Source organism: Crotalus tigris, unplaced genomic scaffold (assembly GCF_016545835.1).
Source record: "Crotalus tigris isolate CLP2741 ecotype Arizona unplaced genomic scaffold, ASM1654583v1 scf7180000024398.1132909, whole genome shotgun sequence".
NCBI lineage: Eukaryota > Metazoa > Chordata > Lepidosauria > Squamata > Viperidae > Crotalus > Crotalus tigris.
Genome location: NW_024100566.1, coordinates 639,852 through 661,137, shown reverse-complemented (window position 1 = coordinate 661,137; position 21,286 = coordinate 639,852). Strand labels below are relative to the sequence as shown.

The 21,286-nt window shown below is 36.8% G+C and overlaps 2 protein-coding genes across 4 annotated transcripts in view; one reads left to right on the top strand and one right to left on the bottom strand.

Moving 5' to 3' along the window:
- Window positions 1-6,631, bottom strand: part of NEMF (nuclear export mediator factor) — a 30,708-nt gene extending 24,077 nt beyond the window's left edge. Inside the window, exons 1-9 of the mRNA XM_039329515.1 lie at window positions 6,184-6,631; window positions 5,173-5,241; window positions 4,414-4,516; window positions 2,622-2,747; window positions 2,250-2,398; window positions 1,388-1,455; window positions 1,033-1,116; window positions 723-796; window positions 84-154 (exon numbers count right to left, since the gene is read on the bottom strand). Coding sequence (XP_039185449.1) covers window positions 84-154; window positions 723-796; window positions 1,033-1,116; window positions 1,388-1,455; window positions 2,250-2,398; window positions 2,622-2,747; window positions 4,414-4,516; window positions 5,173-5,241; window positions 6,184-6,242 — 803 coding nt within the window. The 5' untranslated portion in view covers window positions 6,243-6,631. The remainder of the gene's footprint in view (window positions 1-83; window positions 155-722; window positions 797-1,032; window positions 1,117-1,387; window positions 1,456-2,249; window positions 2,399-2,621; window positions 2,748-4,413; window positions 4,517-5,172; window positions 5,242-6,183) is intronic.
- Window positions 6,632-7,622: 991 nt separating this feature from the next.
- On the top strand, window positions 7,623-17,794 carry ARF6 (ADP ribosylation factor 6). Of its 3 annotated transcripts, none has more exons than XM_039329521.1 (2): window positions 7,623-7,683; window positions 14,168-17,794. In XM_039329521.1, the coding sequence occupies exon 2, from the start codon at window positions 14,606-14,608 to the stop codon at window positions 15,131-15,133; it is 528 nt and encodes a 175-aa protein (XP_039185455.1). In that variant the 5' UTR covers window positions 7,623-7,683; window positions 14,168-14,605; the 3' UTR covers window positions 15,134-17,794. The 3 variants fall into 3 exon arrangements, with proteins under 3 accessions (XP_039185455.1, XP_039185454.1, XP_039185453.1); XM_039329520.1 differs by lacking the exon at window positions 7,623-7,683 and adding an exon at window positions 13,070-13,995; XM_039329519.1 differs by lacking the exon at window positions 7,623-7,683 and adding an exon at window positions 13,070-14,057.
- Window positions 17,795-21,286: the final 3,492 nt, after the last annotated feature.

Sequence of the window (21,286 nt, the reverse complement as noted above, 5' to 3'; positions counted from 1 at the left end):
AAGAAATGTTTTGAATTAGTGCATGTTTGCTGACCACCAGGACAGAGCACAGTCACAAAAACCACTTCTCCCAAAATACATACGTGAGGATTTCTTCAGGAGACTTGTTTGGTTCCAGACTTGGTTTTTTCTCCCTTTTTTGGATGATGTAGCCCTATTAAAAAGATGGAGGGAAAGGAAAATCCTTATGCATTACATCTCTTTTTTCACTGCTGAAAATATAAGCGTGTATCCTCTTTAGCCACTGCAGGTCTTTAGTTCAATTAATGAGAATTTATGTTGCTGTTCTGTTTTACAGTTTGTTTTTCTTTTTTTTCTCTTTTTCTGTTAAGTCATTTTGCATCCAGAGAATATGCACTGAAATACGTAATAAACATTAGAAATGTGGCCTCAAGGTAGTAAGCACAAAGCCAGAATTTCTTGGGAAAAGTATTAAGAAACGGCATGAAGCAACAGAAAACTCAACATGTAATTCCTCTGCATAATATTTGTTCCAGCATCTGTGGTATTGAAGGCCAAATTTCCCTCACCTTCACTTCCCAGCTTCTTTTCTTGATATAATATTTCCAACTGAACCCTCAGCAGCCTTGGTTCTTAACTAGAAAGATTCAAAGTATAGCTTCCCCTTAGCAGTTGTGCTGCTACAAAGCTAGAAATGCTTTAAATCCATTGAGTGCGCCAGGTATAAAAATCAAAGCATTTGTCCCCAAATTATAAACTACCTTGGCATTAAAGTTCTCAGTTTCTTCCATGCAGTTTTCAGCTTTTTGTAAAGCGGCTAGTATCTTTTCAATATCTAGAAGAAGAAATAAGTGTTGAAACCCAAGATGTATAAAATGGCACATTGCTTTTGCACAGTATATCCTCTGTATATTGGACTGTCAGAGAGCAGGATGCCCCCAAAATTGCATAAACCCTAAGATCAAGATTTTTTTTAAAAAGGGAAGCAAATTTTTAAATAACTATTACATAATATTATAGTACACAGGAAATTATGCTAGACATAACACATGCAGATGTTTCAATACCTACCTTTACTTTCTATCTGCTCTACTTTGATGCTACCTGAAAGTCCTGCTTCTATAAGGCAATGTTCAATCAGAGTGATCCCATAAGCTGTATTTTTTGGGGGGGAAGGGAAAGGAAGATAACAGTTATAAAAAATAGCTAAGATCTAAGGAAAAAAGGTGTGGCTTCTTCCCTATCATTTAATGGAAATGCTATTTTCTAAGAGGGATGGTTTTTATTATTTTAAAGATAAGTTTATAATGAGAATTCTCAAAATAGAATTGCACATTTTGATTTATACATATCTGTTATTTCATTCTCCCAAATAATGTATAATTACCTTGTAATTTTCTAAAAGACAGAAGAAATTCATACTTACGAAGGTGGGGATTTAGGATTCTCTTTAGTTGATCTCCTTTAGGTGCACTTGTTATTAATTCTGTTAACCTATGAAAGGAGTGAAGAAATAATAAAAAAGAATAAATTCTGATAAAATACTGTTAACATATACAATAAAATTAAGCAAGGAATGTTTTCTCTGCTCGGAAGGCACCAACTGTATTAAAAAATAGACTATTCAAATTATATCCAAATCTAGATAAAGTACAGGAATTATTTATATAAGAGATCAAAAATAACTTCCCATATAATTACTATTGTAAAATACAGCCTCAAGACAAATACTGTTACTTCATGGATTTAATAAAGCAGACTCCAATGCATACATATGGATTCCACTGTTAATCTTTAATATAGCCCAAAATTCTTAATTCAGAAGTAGTTTCATTCTGTGTTCTTTAAAATATTTGCTTTCCCTGTTGTAATATGAGCTAATAAAACTTTGGATGAAAAAAAATCCCAGGAGAACTAAATATTACACACTACTTCATACTACTACATACTATTTCTCTCATTGCAAAGCATGAGGGTATCTTTACTTTTGGGGGGAGCAAAAAGCCTTTGAAATACCCTTTTGAAAATGTACATTATTTTATCAAAATACTCATTAAGGCATTCCAAATACAAATTTCTGGAGGCAAAGATTTTTTATAATAAAATTAGAAGTACTACAAAAACCTTTAATACTATAATGCATTTCAAAAATGCAAAATGAGAAAAAAAGATGTAAGCAAAAATTTCCTACCTCCAGCTACTAGGTCTATTAAAACATGTAATTTATGCTTATCTCTTATAGCTTGATTTTGTCCCAATTGTAAGCTCTGTATAAAATATAATAATACCTTTCTAAACTGGGTAATGATGTTGCAGTTTTGACATGATCAACTGGATAATGTTCCCGCACTGCAAACTTGACATCATCTGCATCATCTGTGCGAAATCTCAGGATATTCAAAATAAGGTACTCGTGGTCAGTAAGAACAATATTGCCCTGCAACAAATTTATAAGTTTGTCATTAAAATGCAGACCTGGACCTTTTTCCACAGAAGCTCAGATTTTGATCTATGTATTTTCCCATGCGCAAGCTAGAGGGGATATTCAGGTAAAGTTTCTGGAATATTTCCAAAATACTATACCCCCCGCTTTTTTTAGAAGGCATGTGGGGGAAAGAGACTGTCTCCAGGCCCGTCTCAGACATTCTTTCTCTACTTACTCTGTCATAAAGCTCTATAATCAAATGATAGGCTGCTTCATCACTCCCAAACTGAAAATCGACTATTCTGTCAATGCCAAGTTGCTTCACACTCACAAGCCTTCTGGTCTTTAAATGTTTGCGACACTGTTGATGAAAACAGAACAAAGAAGTCTGAAAACAACAACCGAGTTATGTGTATTCAATCAAAACAGAGTTGGCAACCTTTCCATATAATAAGAACATAAGAACATACATTTAGGATCCTGGAATATTTCAAAACTGTTCTAACATGGTATGGAATGAATAGTATACTGGGATTTGTTTTTGCCATTAATTAACCAGAAAAAAAGAAAAGGAAAGGAAAAATTGTTTGTATGTGTATCTCATGCACATATATACATATGTACATATATACAGTTTTCCACAAAAGTTTCAGTAAAAGAAGCTTGAATTTCATTATTTTATCCTTATCTACTTTTTATTACAAAACTTCCATTTTCACTGAAATGCTTTGGATGAATTATAGCTCAGCCACAAATTATCCTGCTGCCCTTGAATGAGGAAAATAGTGCGTTTGTTATTAAATAAAATAAAATGGTTGTTAAGTGTTTGTCATATTAATATGAAAGACTCTGTTACATTTGATAATGGGAAGCCAGCATAGTATAATGGCTAGAAAGTACGTCAAATTCTCTGTAATACAGGGCAAGTTTGGAATACAGATATTGTAACTCCCATCTTCCTTCAACATTGGTCATGCTGGATACAACTGATAAAAGCTGGAAATAACTATCTGCAGAGGGCCACACATTGTCTACCCCTACTCTAGGAAATGGAATGGACTGAACTTAGCTATGAACTCAGATGGCCAGTCTCACAACACAGTTCATTTTAAGAAAGAATGTTAATACTCTCCTATTGAAGTTATACTCAGGGCAAGTATGCAGTTCAGCAGCTGTGCATATACTTTGCATTTTGAAGGCCCCAGATTCAATCTCTGACATGTACAGACAAAATGTAATAATAACGATGGAAAAGATCCTTCTCTGCCTTAGTCCAGACTGAGTAACAGAATAGATGCTGAATCAAAAATTTTAATGAGTTCATATTTTGTGTAGTTAGAAATTATTATTAGGATGATGAGACCACAAACAATGTTTTATTTGAATGTATTTGTAAACAAATGTACTCAACTAAACTTTATTGAACTAAATGGAATTACAGGTAGTCCTCGACTTATGACCATAATTGAGCCCAACATTTTTGTTCTTACGTGAAATATTTTTTAAAGTTAGTTTTGCCCTATTTTACATCTTTTCTTGCCACAGTTGTTAAGTGAATCACTGAAATTGTTATGTTAATAACATGGTTGTTAAGTGAATCTGGCTTCCCCACTGATTTTGCTTGTCAGTGACCCCAGATCACTGCAACTGTCATAAATATGAACCGGTTGCCAAGCATGTGAATTTTGATCACATGACCACAGGGATGCTGTAAAAGTCATAAGTATGAAAAACAGTCATAGGTCATGTTTTCAATCCTGTTGTAACTTTGACAGTCACTAAATGAACTGTGGTAAGTCGAGGACTACCTGTATTCATCCTTCTGTTGTTGAAGTAAACTAGCAGAATTTCTAATTGAGTCAGAGAAGAGACAACTTCCTTGCTGTTATCAATCTCGCAAAACACCATCTATGTATCTGGTTGTTATTAACCCTAAAACAAATCAGTTTGTTTAAGGGTTATTAACCCTAAAACAAACTGATACTTACAAAAGGAAAATCAACAATTACTAAAGAAACTCAACTTACTTTCATTGCAAAACCAGATGGCATCATGTTTTTTGGCCACTCAAATTCTGTCATGTGAATCCTAATGCCAGATTCCAGAAGAAGTGTAGCCTTGAAGTCCGGCCTAAAAGACAACATGCAAAAAAAAAAAAAAAAAAAAAAAAATCTATCTGATACCACAGTTGTATTTTGTTTCTAGAATCCTAATATATATAAACATTAACTCTTATCAAAACTTCGTTTGTTTTTTTTTTCAACAAATTCAAAACCTTAATTTACAAAACTGAATCATAAGTAATATTAATCTATAACATTTGCATATGCTGGTCACTTGAATGAACACCCAAAAGTGGCACACAATCAAATTATTTGTGTCAGGTCTTTAAAAGATTATACAATATGATACAGCCCTAGATAATAGACATTCTGGCAGATTTTCTTTAAAAAGGTCTCCCTAAAAGCTTTCTCAAAAGTCAAATGTGTGATTTTTAACTGCTAGTTTAAACATTGATTTTTTTTAAAAAAATTGATATAGCATGTTTAGTTGCTAATTTTAAGATATTAAACACTGACATAACACTGACACTGCTGTTCAAACTTCTTTTTAATTTGCAATATCTTTATATTTAAAAAAACCATTGTACATTGGCTTAAAAAAGGCAGGTGATGCGTAAGTCCTCAAAAGATGTACTGAGGGAGATGGGGACTTCAAAAATGTGAAAAATAAATAAGCACCAACAACAGAAATAACTATAAAAGAAAAAGAAATTTTGTTCTTACTTTTGGAATCGGATAAGGTATGTCTTATTATCCACATCATAAACATTGTTTACCCTCATTCCCAACAAGCTGTAAAAAGAAAAGAAAAAAATTATATATTCTATATATTTCTGATGAAATTATGGAAAAGAAAAAAGAGTAATTTTTAATAAACTCTTTAGCAAATTATTACAAAAGACAAGTTGAGATGAGTTTTGCCCCATTTTATGACTTTTCTTGCCACATTTGCTAAGTGAATCACTGTAGTTGTGAAATTAGTAACATGGTTCTTAAGTTAATCTGTCTTCCCATTGACTTTGCTTGTCAGGCCACAAAAGATGATCACATGACCTGGGGACATTAAAATCTTCATAAATATGAATCAGTTGTGAAGCATCTGAATGTAAATCACATGACCATAGGGATGCTGCAACGGTCATAAGTGTGAAAATGGTCATAATTCACTTTTTTGGTGCCATGGTATCTTTGAATGGTCACTAAATGATTTAAGTCGAGGACTACCTGTATTCAGTTAGATGGCAGCATGGTCAGACACGATTAGTACTTGGAAGGGGGGCCACAAGTAAATCCCAGGATTGCGGGCTAAGTGGGTAGTCGACAAATCATGCCTAAGAAAGGTGATGACAAGCTACTTCCAAATTAGCGCAAAAAAAACTATTTGAACATGTCCATGAAATCACCAGGAATAAGCTCAAATTGAAGGAGACCTTATATCAACGCTATTATTTCCTTAATTTTAAGTAAGAGTTCCCAAACTAAGCAAATTAGCAACTCTGAATACAAATAAACTCTTCAGAGTCAGAGAACAGGCGACTGAAACCATGGGGCACAGAGCGGACTTCCGCCAACTGCCATCAACCAATCAAAAACCGGGAACGGCTAGAAAGGCGGCCTGCATAAGGGACCGCTTCCTTGGAAGATACCGAGTGGGAGGGGGCGTGTCCCAAGGGGATTATTGGGCGGGGCTGAAGTCATCGGGGCGGGGCTTCGAAAGGCATCCGAAGGCCATACCTGTGGCGCACTTCTGCTATAACCGCTCTGATATCGACCGTGCTGAAACGGGACTTCATGGTGGACGGAAACGAGCCCCACTCCGTCTACTCGGCTTTCCTACAGTAATTTCCAAGCGCCCCTCCGACAGGAGGCCACCGGGCCGCACGCCTGCGCGCAGGATCACTAAACTATGGCGAGGCGGCGGGGCCAAACACCTTTATTTCGCGGAGGAAGGCGGAGCCAAAACAACTGTCTCCTCTGTAAGGTTCTTTATGGCTTTGGGATCTGAACTTTGGATAAGACCGTGAGTCCATGTGTATTTGCGCGAAGTTTTGGGAGCTACGAGCGCCGAAATGAACTATTCAAGCAGCGACCTAGAAATCGGGAAGAGGGTTTTTCTTCTACAAATCCTATGCAATGATTTGGGAAGAGAGTAGTACTGCATACTACTTTAGGCATCTTATATTATTGAATTTAAAATCGTGTTTCTTCTTGGTTGAACAAGCAGGAGACATTCGCACATAACGATGAAAAATATCAACTTTTATAGGTACACCTAACACTTGAAAAGATATTTTTTAAAACTTAGAATCAGTATTTTTATTCGGTTGCTTATTAGCAGAAATGCTTATTAGCTCGCATTTTTAATTATTTTCTAATTTGGAGGTGAACATAAATGAAACATGACTTCCAAAGGTTGGGAGGATGGAGAATCCAGAGTTCACAGACCACGTCCAGCTGCTGATCCTCTCAGTCTTCCAGACTGTCTTTTTCTTCCAAGGCTCATTTATTTACTTAGTTTATATACTGATCCAATCACTGATTCAAAACAGCTTTTAACCTGCCTTGGATAAACAGGATCCAAATTTTTTTTTAAAAAACATACACATTTACATCCATGAATGTAACAGAAAAATAACAAAATAAAACCCCATATTAATTCATCTCCCCTTTAGAGGCCTGCTGAAATAGTTCCTCTGGGGATTATTGAGGTAAGTTATATCTCTGAAAGGATGCTGTTCCAGAGAAGGGATAGAAGGAACCCATTCTTCCTAATATAATTGAGTGAAAAAGAGTACTGAAAACAGGCAACCTTGATATTCAGATTTTGAACCATAAATAGCTTCAGATGTGACAGACAGCATTTTGAATTGCCTCCAGACTCAAACCATGTAGTACAACTCTTATGGAACTTTCTACAGGCAAAACCATATTAAACACTTGATTTCAGATGACTTCATAGGCAGGTCCGTGTAGTCTTTTTGGAAATAATATTGAGGGCATATGTTCATTTTCAAAATCAGTTGCCCTTATGTTAAATACTTTTTAATGGTATAATTCATAATCCTGCTGAGGCTGAAAGTAACTGTCCAAAGTTCTGTTGAAAGAAAAATCTTCCTCAGAGTCCAGTCCAAGCTGGGAATAAACAAAATGGAGACTGCTTTAGAAAGAAGGTTGAAGAGCAGAGCCAAACAGAAATGTGGCTCTGGGAAAGCTGACCACATGTAGCTGGGAATGGTGGGTATTTATACCTTCTTGAGCTTTTGTGTTTGTATTTGTTTCCTGTTCCTGTGGCATGAACTTTGACCTGAGCTTTTGAGCATGTCCTTTTGGTATTCTAATGGTGCTGGGTTAATCCTATTATGTCTTAAAGGTCATATCCTGCTTCCCTGGGGCTGTGGCTAATGGCTATATCCTGTGTTGGAGTTTTTTTTTGGGGGGGGAGGGATTGTTGGTTCTAGGGATCTTTGTCTTTCTAATCTCATCAGCTCCAAGCTTCCTGGTGCCAGTCTTTCTGAAAGAATTATCAAATCTGCATTTCTAAAAGCTGGCCTGCTTGGTTTCTGCTTGGGGGAAGGGGCTGTATTTGCCTAAGATTTATCATTTTTCCTTTGGGGAAATATAATATTCTGTCCTTTTAATAACCTTCCAAAATATTTGCTTCTCTAGGAGAGTGGGTGGGTGCAGACTTCCAACAGTTCCTCTCACAATCAGGATGCATTTGTGCTTTCATATATTACCTTCAGGAAGAACTCATGACTAGGTTCAATATTTGGGACAGTAATAGGGGGCCTTCTTTAAAATTGTATTTATCTGAATGGCCATTTTTCTTTTGAGTAACCTGAGAGCTATATTCTAGTGGGGAACAGAGTCAAAGGTCACAATCTACATACTATTGCTGTGTACTACTAAAAATATTTAAAATGTGTTTTGGCTGCTTTTCAGGAATAATTAAATGTAGTATGGCTCTTAAAGCAGCAGCATCTTTTTTCAGGTGTATGTTGAACTCTTAAAAGGGGTTGAAATGAATAACAGAAGAGCTGTACTTGTGCAAAGTGTAAACTACTTCCAAATAAGTTTTGAAGTATACACACCTATATTAGATCTCATTTTGGACTGCAATAGATATCCAATTCAGGAATTTGGTTTCAGTGGTACAGGCAGTCCTCTATCTATAAGCAGTTACTTAGTGAATAGAAATTAAGATTTCTAGGTATTTATGACTCAGTTCCAAGTGCTGCACACACACACACACACACACACACACACACCTAATTGCATTTTTTGTGCACTTGGCAACCGGCACACATTTACAGTCATTTGCAACAAAGAAGTTGACAAAATATTCCAGAAGAAGCCAAAAGAACCCCGTTATTGTTGCCAAGAAAATAACATAAATATGTCCAATAAGTTACTAGGAGCCAAATTCAACTTGAAGGACACTTTATCTTTTTTTTTCTTTGTTCTACATTCAGGGGTTATAACTTGTCTCTAGACGCTGTATGAACTACATAGTTATATCTGCAACCTGCTCTGTCATAGTATACTCTCCCTCAATCAGTTTATCAGTAGCATATTTTAAAAAGTAAATAAAATATGTGACTTAAATATCCACAATGAGACATCAGTGATTTCAACAAGGCCTTTTGCTATCATTAGGAAGAAGGAAAAAAAGCTCAGTTTTAATCTAGTTCCTGATAATTACCACATGTATCCATCTTGCCTTCTAAAAAGTTTTTTTAAAAGTTATTAATCAGACATACAATTCTGACAAAAAAAATCCACAGCTGGGTAGCTGCAACTCATGAAAATTTATACCTTTTAATAACATGTAAGAAAACCTGCTACCCAATTCTTTAATTTTCTTTGTCACCATAGTTTCCCAAATATGCTTTTTCATGAGGCAACTCGTCTTTTTTCTCTTTGAAGACATTTCGCTTCTCGTCCAAAAAGCTTCTTCAGCTCTGACTGGATGGTGAGGAATGGAAGGATTTATACTCCTTGCAGACAGCTGGTCATTTGCATTCTTTTAGAGAGTTGTTGAGGTCACCATCTGTGTTGTTAGGATCACCTGAGTAGCGAAAATGGGTGTGGAGCCTTTTTAGAATTGTTGAAAGGTCAGTGTTGTAGACTGGAGATAGATGATGTTTTATCCCTCCTCCTCTGTTGAGAGAGGTCAGTTCAATTTTGACATACATGGCCTCTTTGACTACTGTTTCAAACCAGCAGTCCTTTCTGTCCAAAATGTGGACTTTGCTATCTTCGAAAGAGTGCCCTTTTGTCTTTTAAATGCAGATGGACTGCATTGTCATCATAGATTAATCTTTCTTGACAACTTTAAGGGCTGGCTGAAGAATTCTGAGAGTTGAAATCCACATGTCTTAAAGTTGCTAAGGCTGAAAAACAGCTATAATTCTGAGTCTGTCTGGAGCTCTCCATCCAAGTATCAACAATGCCTAGCCTGCTGTGCTTTTCTTGACATGAGACAAAATCAATTAACTGCTCCCATTTGGTGTGATCAACCATTGCAGGAATCCCTCCTTTATTCTCTAGATTATGTCTTGAATCTCCAGGTGGGAGGGTGATTTTCCTACAATTGTCCCAGACAATTACATACTGTATGGTGAATGATGTTTCCAGATTCTTCAACTATTGATTGGGCTAATTCAATAAACCATGATTTCGTTATGTATAGATTAATGTATTGTGTGAATACAGCCAGTGTCATAATCCCTTGCAGATTCCATAAAGCCATGCCTTTCTATGCAGCAGGCTTCTTGATCTGGTCTACCTCATAGGGCTGTCATCCAGGGGTTCTCAGACTTTTTCAGGCAGTGGAACTATTTGTTCAAAAAAAAAAATTCCAGAATCTTTGATCAACAGGCAAACTCAAGTGATAGAAAGTTGCCTACATTCAAGGGTGTTTCTTTTTGCCTTAGTCTCTTACAGAACCCCATCGTGTTATGAAAAAAACTGTTCTGTTCTTAACTCCTTAACATGAAACCTTTAACATTTTTAATCTAGCCAGGTACTTAGATCAACTTGTGATTTCAAAATATTGTAGAATCTTTATTTGGCTGTGTTTTGATGTCCTACTGTCAGAAGTCTTACAAGGTAGATAGAGCTCATAGCCATCAGGCTAGAAACTGGGAGACTGAATTCTATTACTATTTTAGGCATGAAGGCAGGTGGATAACCTTGGGCCAGTCAGTCTTTCTCAGCCTTAGGAAGCAGGCAATGGCAAACCACTTCTGAAAAAACCTTGCCAAGAAAATTGTATGGACTAGTCAAGAAAGTCATCAGGAGCCAACACTGACCTGGAAGCAAAAAAAAAAAAAAAGGGAGGGTTTTTTGGTATATCTGTTCTTTTGGTATATCACTGTAATTCTAAAAACAGATTAACCAGTTTATCTCATTAGTGACTTTAAACATTATCAAACCACCACTATGCTGATAGAGCAGCAATGGGACCAGCTTTATACATTAATGTCCCAATTACATGAGAAGATGCTTCAAAGCAAATGGCCTGAGTGACACCTTCCATCAGGTTAGGGTGGTAGGGCCTATTATTTCAATTTTTTTCCTGCAGCTAATAAAGCCAGCTTTGATTATGTTACAATTTAATTTTTTTTCACCGAGAGTTCCTAATTTATGACTATAAAATGTTATATTTGTCTATGTTTTTCTCTTTAAAAATATATTAATAATTTCATTTGGTACACTATACGGGAAGGAGTTCAATACTTAAAATAAAGTACCCTTAGAATGCTCAGGTTTTGATTGGCCAACAAAGATTTGGCCAATCTAACATTATCTGAATTAGAGTATATTTTTTTTAAAAATACTAAAATTATCCAAATGAGTTTCTGCTGACCTCTTTTATTAGCATATCATGAAAGTTCAAACACTAGGCTAAACCTGAAGCCATCAAAAAGGACTTAGCAAAATCTATCTGAACACTTTCTATTTCCCATGTTCTGCTTTATGGGTGATTTTTAAGTGAAAATTCTTTTGCATTCAAAGAAAAGATGTAAATGTGAAGCAAAGAAAAGAGACAAAAAAGGTAGAAAAAGAAAATAACAGAAAATAAGAAAAAATACATATAAAAAGTGGCTTTAAATCTTCTCTTAGCAATTATATCTATGTACAATTCTAATCCAACATAAGATTACATATTCCTTTATTTCTATAACCTATTCTTTCTAATCATCAAAATCTTAAGTTCCAAATTCATTTTCTTTTTTATGTAAAAAATCCAAAAGAGGTTTCAAGCCCGTGGTTTTAGGATCAACCAGGGTTTTTTTCTTCAATTCTTCATTTTTTTATTTTCTAGAATAGAATAGAGCTGGAAGGAACCATGGAAGTCTTCTAGTCCAGCCCCCTGCTCAAGCAGGAGAACCTAAACCATTTCAGACAAGTGACTGTCTAGTCTCTTCTTAAAATTCTCAAGTGATGGAGCGCCCATAATTTCTGAAGGCAAGCTGTTCCACTGGTTAATTATCCTCACTGTTGGGAAGTTTCTCCTTAATTGCAGGTTGCTTCTCTCTTTTATCAGTTTCCAGCCATTGTTTCTTGTCCTGCCCTTGTGCTTTGCAGAATAATTTGACCCCCCCCCCTTCTTTATGGCAGCCTCTCAAATACTGGAATACTGCTATCATGTCATCTCTAGTCTTTCTTTTCTAGATTGTCCATACCCAATTCCTGCAACTGTTCATCATGTTTTTGTCTCTAGGCCCTTAATCATCGTAGTTGGTCTTCTTTGCACTTTTTCCAAAGTCTCAACATGGTTTTTATAATGTGGTGACCAAAACTGAATGTGTAGTATTCCAGGTGTAGTCTCACTAAGGATTTATAAAGTGGTACCAATACTTCATGTGATTTTGATTCTGTGCCTCGGTTTATACAACCAAGGTTTGTGTTAGCTTTTTTGACTACTGCCGCACACTGCTGCTTCGTGTTTAAGTGATGGTTCACTAGGACTCCAAGGTCCCTCTCACAGTTGCTATTTTTAAGCCAGGTCTCGCCTAATCTGTACTTATATCTTTGATTTTTCCTGCCTAAATGTAAAACTTTACTTTTCTCCACATTAAATTTCATTTTGTTGGATAGGCCCGTTGTTCAAGTTTGTCAAGATCTGTTTGGATCCTGAGCTTGTCTTATGGGGGTTCGCTATTCCTGCCAGTTTGATGTCATTTGCAAATTTGATTAGTTCCCCTTGTATTTCCTCATCTAAGTCATTGATGGAAGATATTGAAGAGTACTGGGCCTAACGCGGAGCCTTGTGGTAGCCCACTGCTTACTTCTCTCCGTGTGGATGTAGTGCCATTGAGGACTACTTGAGTACAGTTTGTTGGCCAGCTACAGATCCATGTGATAGTGATGTTGTCTATCCCATCTCTTTCTAGCTTACCAAGGAGTAGATTGTGGTCTACTTTATCAAATGCCTTACTGAAATCTAAGTATACTTCTTCATTCACAACTCAAGCGCTGTGATATTTTTCTTTTATGGAGTTCGCAATGTTTAACGCTACTGTAAAAAAAGCAATGCAGAAGGTGAGATATAAGATCATATGCTTAGAAAAAGAAAAGCGGTTTTCAGGTAAAGTTTTCAGAAAACACAGAAGGCGGAAAAAAGTGTCATGAAGTCGGTTGCAAATCGAAGCGGAGAGAATTTTCAAAACTTCAAACGCCAGTATTAGCTTTGGCGTGTGCCACCAATGCAGTTCCAACAAACAAAATTATCAATCCCGTCCCTATATGCCGTCCTCGCACCATTAATCCCTTTAAGAAAAGTTTCACGCTCAAATCCTGACGCAGATTATCTCACTTTAATTCTTATAGAGGTGGCCGTGCTTCCACATTACGTATACAAAATCTTATTCCAAGATCACTGAGACAGAGTTTCTGCCAGACATGCGCGCTACAGCAAAACCATGCTAGGTTAATGACGATAGTGCGCTTGCGGAGTTTTATGTCGGGCAATTGAGGTGAATTCTGTTCGCGTGTTTTTTTATCCTTGCACGATTGGCTGGGAATGCAACTGCGCAAAAAACGGGGCAGAACGGCGCACGCGCAAATGAAATTTCTGACAAGCGGCGGAGAATGCCACGCATGCGGATTAGGAGACGTTAACCTAAAAAAAAAAAAATTAAGGAACTTCGGTCTCTGTCTTTTAGCACCTGCGCAGTTGAATCCGAGCGGAATTGCTTCTTTGCGCATGTTCAAGAAAATTCTGGCGAGCCTGCGCATAACTAGGGTGAAGCCGGAAAACTATTGAGCAGTATTTAGGCATTCATTCCAGGGAGCATGCAGAGTATCCGTAATGACCTCTTTCCGCCCTCTTAGACACGCCTTCGAGCCCGCGCCTGCTCATTCCTATCGCCAAGAGGAAAACTGGCGCGTGCGCAGTGCCTTTTAATTACCCGTACAGTCCTCGCTTGTAGGCGGGGCAGTCTTTCGCAAGTGTCGATCGGCCAAGCTGTGCGCCTGCGTATTGAAGACGGTCGCCGCGAATCAGTCAAGCTGGGTAGCGAGTTTGTGAAGGAAAGGGTAAGGCGGGCCTTTTCCTTTTCCGGAAAGGCGGGCGGGCGGAGGAGCTGGCGCGACTTGAGGTGAGTACGTTGGGAGGGTTAGCGGTTTCCTTTTTATTCACGTTGCATCTCAGAGAGTCTTCTCTGACTGACTGTGTTGCCCCCCCCCCACCTTCCCTGTCTCTTTACAGTCACCCACCATCGCTCAAGAGACTCTCGGAACTGGAAAAGAAGGTGGGAAACGCCCAGGCCCGCCCTGAGAGGGACTGACTGAAAGACGCCGGGCGGTCCCGCCCTTCCCCATGAAGCCCCGCCCCTTCTGAGCCAGCTCCGCCCCAGTTCTCTCGGAGGGGTCTCCAGGAGGGTCCTTTCCTCCCTCCAGTGGCAGTAAATTGCATTAAATTCTCCCCACCTTTTCATTCTTTCTGTTGGTGCCTATAAGGGTGGTGCTCCTCCTTGCCACCTTTGTCCTCCCATCACTTGCTGGCTTCCTGGTTGTGGTTGTGGTAAATACACTTCAGTTTGCATTTGGCTTCTGTCCAGCAGTGTGGATTGCTTTTTTGTTACTGGGTGTAACAACAACTCTTCTCTATCTTCTTGTGGATGCCTGGCTCTCTACTGCTACCATCATGGGCAAAGTACTGTCCAAGATCTTTGGCAACAAGGAGATGCGGATCTTGATGCTTGGCCTGGATGCAGCAGGGAAGACCACCATCTTATACAAACTGAAGCTGGGTCAAGCAGTCACAACCATCCCAACTGTGGGTTTCAATGTAGAAACAGTGACTTATAAAAATGTCAAGTTTAACGTGTGGGATGTTGGGGGCCAAGATAAAATCCGGCCTTTGTGGCGGCACTATTACACAGGCACTCAGGGCCTGATATTTGTGGTGGACTGCGCTGATCGGGACCGCATTGATGAGGCCCGTCAGGAATTGCACCGTATTATCAACGATCGAGAGATGCGGGATGCTATCATCCTTATCTTCGCCAACAAGCAGGACCTTCCCGATGCCATGAAGCCACATGAGATCCAAGAAAAACTGGGCCTGACCCGAATCAGGGATAGGAATTGGTACGTTCAGCCATCCTGTGCCACCTCGGGTGATGGACTCTATGAAGGGCTGACATGGTTAACATCTAACTATAAATCCTAATGATTATTTTAAACCATGACAAACTGTTACTAGTCAATAAGAGAGTTAGCACGCATAAGGAACACTGTGGCTTCCCAGAAAACAATGATTCTCTCTACTAAAAAGTTCAGAAATTAAGCATCCATAGGATTTTAATGATTGCTCACTTCTCCAATTATCCTTTCCTTCTGCACATTTGACTGCTTCCCAGTTAAATAAAAAAATTGCTTGGTGTTAAGAATTGCTCTAATCTTTAACTGTTAATGAACAGAAACATTAATTTCTGTGGCAAACTTCCAGCAATGTGGGTTGGGAGGGAAGACACAAGTTGTAGCTTTGCAAAATAATTTTTCTCAAATGTTGCAATGCTTTGACTTCATTTATTTGGGTTCTGGGGCTAAATGTATCATTTCTTTTAAATGTATGCTTTCGGGTTTGATAGTTTTCTCCCTCATTTATTTTTGCTGTAAATTTGCTTCTTGCCATGATGCAGAATATGTTAGGTCTCTGTTATCTAGTAAAATGAAAACCACTGTTAATGAATTAACTGCATTCTGTCCTCTTTATGGCAAGAATCTAAGGAAATAAAATTCTGATTTCTTTTGGCCATTGATAAATAATAAAAGTAGCATCTGAACATATGGTTGCACATTAGAACCTAATATTAGGTTATCTGGCCAACAATCTCAGAATATTGAAAGTAAGTTGTTATATCAAGCATGATTAAAAATGCAAATAAGTTTCCATTCTAAATAGTAACCATATGCAGGATATGAGAATAGTGTCAAACCACAGTTCCTGTACTTCAATTTTGTTAGCTTTTCAGCTGCAATATTAAGCAATTGCATTATTTTCCAGTTCTAGTGCAAAAAAAAAATCTCATTCCATGAAATGCAGCAATAATTTACAAGCATCGCTGTGACATGCAGTTTTTTAAAACACAAAACTTGAATGGTAAAACTATTCCTCTCAACAGTTGAGACAGGATGGCAGTATCACAATTGGACTAAAAGCATCTCAAATCATTAATATTTTTGGATCTTTAACTTGGCTTAATGCAGCTTTATGAATCTGAGAGGTTGGAAGGAACCTTCATCTGCTTTTGTGTAATTGTTAAATGCATCAAAATAAAAGAAGGATGTGAGAGTGTGGTTTGTGGATGCCACTAAATTAAGTGAAACAAGTACCGGTAAGTGAGTTTGTACATAAAATCACGTTGAAGATATGCAGGCAGATACAGCCAAGTTCTATTCTTTCATTCTGGCAGTACTTTTACTTTGTCTTTTGGATGTCTACATTTATAAATCCCTTTGGAAGGGTAGCTAATGATTGGGGTGGAGAGTGAGCAAATGACTATGAATGTAAACTTCCGTGTTATTTTTTTTGAAGGCAGTCATATTATTTTGCCATATCTCAGCATTCAAATAACTGATTAGTTATCAGGGGAGATTATTGTGAATTCAGGTTAGCATAAAATAATTTCAATGAAGTATTAATACTGGGTGCAAAAATGTTACACAGCTGGTTTTTATTCAGCCTTAAGAATTTTGGATTTCCTCAAGGAGTAACACTCATCTGAGGAATTTTAGGAATGTATTGCTACAAACCCAGAAGAAAATTCCCATTTTCTAAAGGGTATCTGTTTAAATTGGGGCATTATACTACACTTCAGTGTTTTTTCTATTTAAATTGTGAGCTAAAGCTTGTACCAAAGATGTTTGAGGGATACAATTATAATGAATTAGTTTCTTAAAACTCAATGCTTAGCATCACTCAACAGAAAAAAAATTAAAGTCTAATTCTAGATGAATCTATAAACAATTTTAGTGTAAAATCAGTGAAATTAATCTCAATAGAAAATGCAGCATTCCTTCAGAAAATAAACTTTTAAAACATAAGATGAGAAAAATGAACTAAACTATTACAGTTTGATTGTGTTAAATACAGAAATGTCCATAAACAAATAACTGTCTTCTGGAATAGCTAAAGCCAAGCACAAAGTAGTTGCCTAAACTGGAAAACTTGAAGATCTGTTACTGGTTCTCAAACTTTCGTATAACTAATTGCAGTGAAAACATAGGTGGGTTTACCTTTGGTATAGAGTTTGTAGTACTTTTCTCCAAATGAGGCAGAATCAAATCTTCATACAAATGTATTAAGTTGGATACATAACTTGTGTACGTCATTTAATTTTATTCCTCCAGGTATGCTGATTCTCTATGGTTGAAAAGAATACTTTCTGCTTTCCCCTTTAAATCAACAGTTTTGAATGAAAATCACAGATGTTGAATGAAATATATGGCAAATAGATCAAATAATTTTTGCTACCGAACAAAATGTACAAAAATTTATAAGTGTCCTTTTCCAAAGAAACAAGGTTTTGTCTTTTCTGTGGCTCAAAGTAGCCATAAAAATGGCTTTAGATATTTATCTACAGCTTGCAAGATTAAATGCAATCTGTTAGAGTTCCATTCCTTTAAAAAAAAATCAGTACATACAACTTCTGTGTTCATGTGACTTATAAAGTACAACTAAATACATTTTTGAATGGTGTTAACTATGTTTGATAAGTCTGTAGACTGTGATCTCCCTGAATAAAGTAAACAGGATTTTTGTGTCTGCAATATGGTTGTAGTGTTGGTAAAAGAACTAATAAGCAGAAAATAAAACAATTATACAGCACATTTCTTCTGTTATATTTTAATGGGGAAGAAAGAAAGTTTTTCAAATGCTTGCTTTTCAGGTTTTGTGTGGTTTATGTGCAGAATTTGAGCCTATGGATAAAGGCTGGTATTAGGGATTTAATTAATTAAAATGTAGCTTTCTCTGCTCTTGTTAAACAATTTAGAATTTGGGGACCTAATCTTGCTTAGCAAGTAGCAGCATCCAGGTCACCATGCTTGTGCTGGGAAGCTAAGCAAGGTTAGCTTTGGTTAATAGTTGAATGCAAAACTACTAAGAATACTAAGGCTGCAAATACAATACGAAGACGCAAAAATATCCTGGAAGAATGGCGAACAATTTCCTTATTGTATCTGCTACAGTCCCTAGCTATTAAGCTTGTTAACATATTGACCTTAGATTTGTATCCAGAAGGTTTGCAAATGACCAGGTTGACTATAACTATTCTAGGAATTTAAGAAACCACATTTTACCAAATCAGGTCATTAGCACATCTATTCATGATTAATAATACTGGCGTATCAGCAGCACAAGCATCTCTGATGGGGATGAGAAGTAAATTATATATGTGTGATGGTGTCATGGAAATGCCAAAAGGTATGTTCTTGTGTTCAACATTGTAATGCAAATTACATTTGTATTGTCTTTTTGATATCACCACTGATGTCTGCACAGCATTCAGATAATATTTTTTCTCTGAACTGTAGTTAGATATTCTGTTCTGGCAATGTTGTTTTCTGCCATTGAATTCTAGCATCACCCATTGATCCTTTATCTCTAGGGCAATGATTATATTCTTATCAAATTAGAAGAGTAGAACTATTAATTTTAGAATTATACTTAAATATTAAAACTAATCATGGAAAGTAACTTGGAAAATTAGACATGGTTGAGTTACAGTATTAACAAAGTAAAAGCAATTATTATGCCACTTGTTCCTAATATTAAAACTAAAGCTGTCTAGACTCTAGACTAGCCCCACAGCAAGATAGGCAGCAAATAAATTTAACAAATAATTAAAAACTAGAAGGAGATACTTTGGTTGAATTAGTTTCTAAAATAAGATACATACAGCAAGATCCTTTGTATATTTACTAGTAAATCCTCTGAGGGTCCTATCGAGGTATATGATATTTAAAAGGTGAATATATTGATGCTATGACAGCTAAATTAATTGAGATGAATACATATAAAAGTCAATCTGCAGATTTGTAATTAAGGATAATGATTCCAACATCTGTCAGGATTTAACCTTAAAGTTATGTATGTTTATGTATACTGTTTTCTATAGAGAATTTAAGACTGTATAATATCCACATTGAAAAGGAAGCATCTTAAATCAGTTGGGTGTTGGTTTAGCCAAATATGATTCAAGACAATTGTAATGCAAAGAATACATACCTGAAATGGGATGAATATAGGTATTCAAGAATTACAATATCTTAAGTGTATTTGGACCGTGCCAAAAATTAGAAATTATTTATAAATTAATATTACTTGATCCAAAATCCCTTGCTGGCATTAAATATCAGATTTTTTTTGAATGAAAGTTGTTGAAAATTCTAGCAAGAGACTGTTCTTGATATTTTTAAAAATCTTGTTTATGGATTTATTACAATATTTAAATGAGACGGGGAGGTGGGAAAATCAGATTTGTTGATGAGGTTTGATTCAGAACTTGTAACAGTAATTATTCATGTTGCATCTCTCAAATTCTGAATAAAAAAGGTGGGTTCTTAAAGATATATCCTATGTTGCACTGAAATTAAGCAGCACTTAATGACTCTCAGCCAAGTCTACTATCTCAATTGAACTTATTGGAGGCACAGTGATTCTGTGGCTTAATGATGCTGGAGATGGACTCAGTTCTGCCGGTTCTAACCCTAGCACTGCATGGCAGGGTGAGCTCTTGTTACTTGCCTCAGCTTCTGTCCACTAACAGTTTGAAAGCATGTTCTGTGCAAGTAGATAGATAGGTACCACTTTGATATGGAGATGAGCCGGTACTCTGTACAGGCAGTCAGATTCCTGATAGCGCTGAACCTTCCTGGTTACAATGCTCACTTGCAAGGCATTGTAAGGAAGGGAGGGGGTCTGGGTGATGCTGCAGGAAGAGCTCATCTTTCTGGTGTGAAGCCAGCTCGCTTCCCGTAGCGCACCTTGGGAAGCACACAAGCATGTTCTATAAAAGGGCTAGTACCTTGATAAGCCAAATTACTATCCCACACTAATAATAATTTAAGTATTTTGCAGTATGGGTGTTTGTTTGCAACAATTACACTCTTACAGAAGGTTCAAGTATTTATTAAATTTATATGCTGTCTATTTCACATTCTGTGCCAGCTGTAACTTCTTAATACTCTTCAATGTACAGCGTGTTGCAGCAGTTCAGATACGACCTGACCAGGGCCTGAGTGACTGAGTACAAGGACTCACAATCCAGAAAAGGGCACAACTGATGCAAAATATATGCTAGTTATCAAGGGATGAACATGCAAGAGCAAATTAACCCCTGACAATTCGATGACATTTATTTCAGTTGTCAATGATACAAGCTTCTGAAGAAATACAAGCACTGTGAAATAATTTTAATTTGTAAACCATCTATCATTTCCACATCAGAGTTTTAATTGAATTGTTAGATTGATATCCCACTTTTCTTTCATGAGTTCAAGACAACACGCCTAGTTTTTCCCATAGCAAATAATGCTGGGAGAGAGGTTGAAATGAAAGAGGTCCAAGACCATAATTACTCTGATTCTCATAATATCCAGCTATCATTGTAAGTAACTAATTTGCTGAGGATCTGTGATTGCTTTGCCATGATATAATTTGTGACTTGGACATAAGTAACAGTTCTCCTTTCCCACTAAGTTTACATAATTCAGTTATCTAATTTGGTTCTTTTGGGCTCTGTAGCATTTGAAATCAGAAAAAAAATTGAGAACCTTCCAGTCTTAAAGCCCACAGTCTTCCAAACCAGGCTGTTCCACTGAATTACAACTAAATTATTTTTCTATTTGGTTGATTCTCTAAGCTGACTTTTTACCTCATTGTTTTTAAATTGCTTTACAGTTCTGTCTTATACTGCAAGCTTGTTACAATGTATATCTTAATTTAAGTTACTTTTTTTTTCTGGGCTGGGGAGACCAAATGTGTTCAGGTCATGTTTATCATCCTTGTGGGAGGCTCTGTGTACCACATGCCAAAATTTTGTTATGAAGGACATTGAATCTCACTTTGAAGACTAAAATTGTTGAATTGTTTGTCCTCAATCTTTATGATAACACATTCCTCAAAAGTACTAAGCTTTGAATAAAATTGTAGAAGGGAAGTTGTGTTATGGTAGAAAAAGATAGGGTTGTCAGCAACTATTAAACGTAAGTCTTAAAATATCTCAAAGCCTTTGCTAGCCTTTGAAGTGCTACACTTTTCTCTTTAGTAGTTTCAGGTATCAGTCTTCAGAAAGACAAGTGGCAAATGTTCTGCATT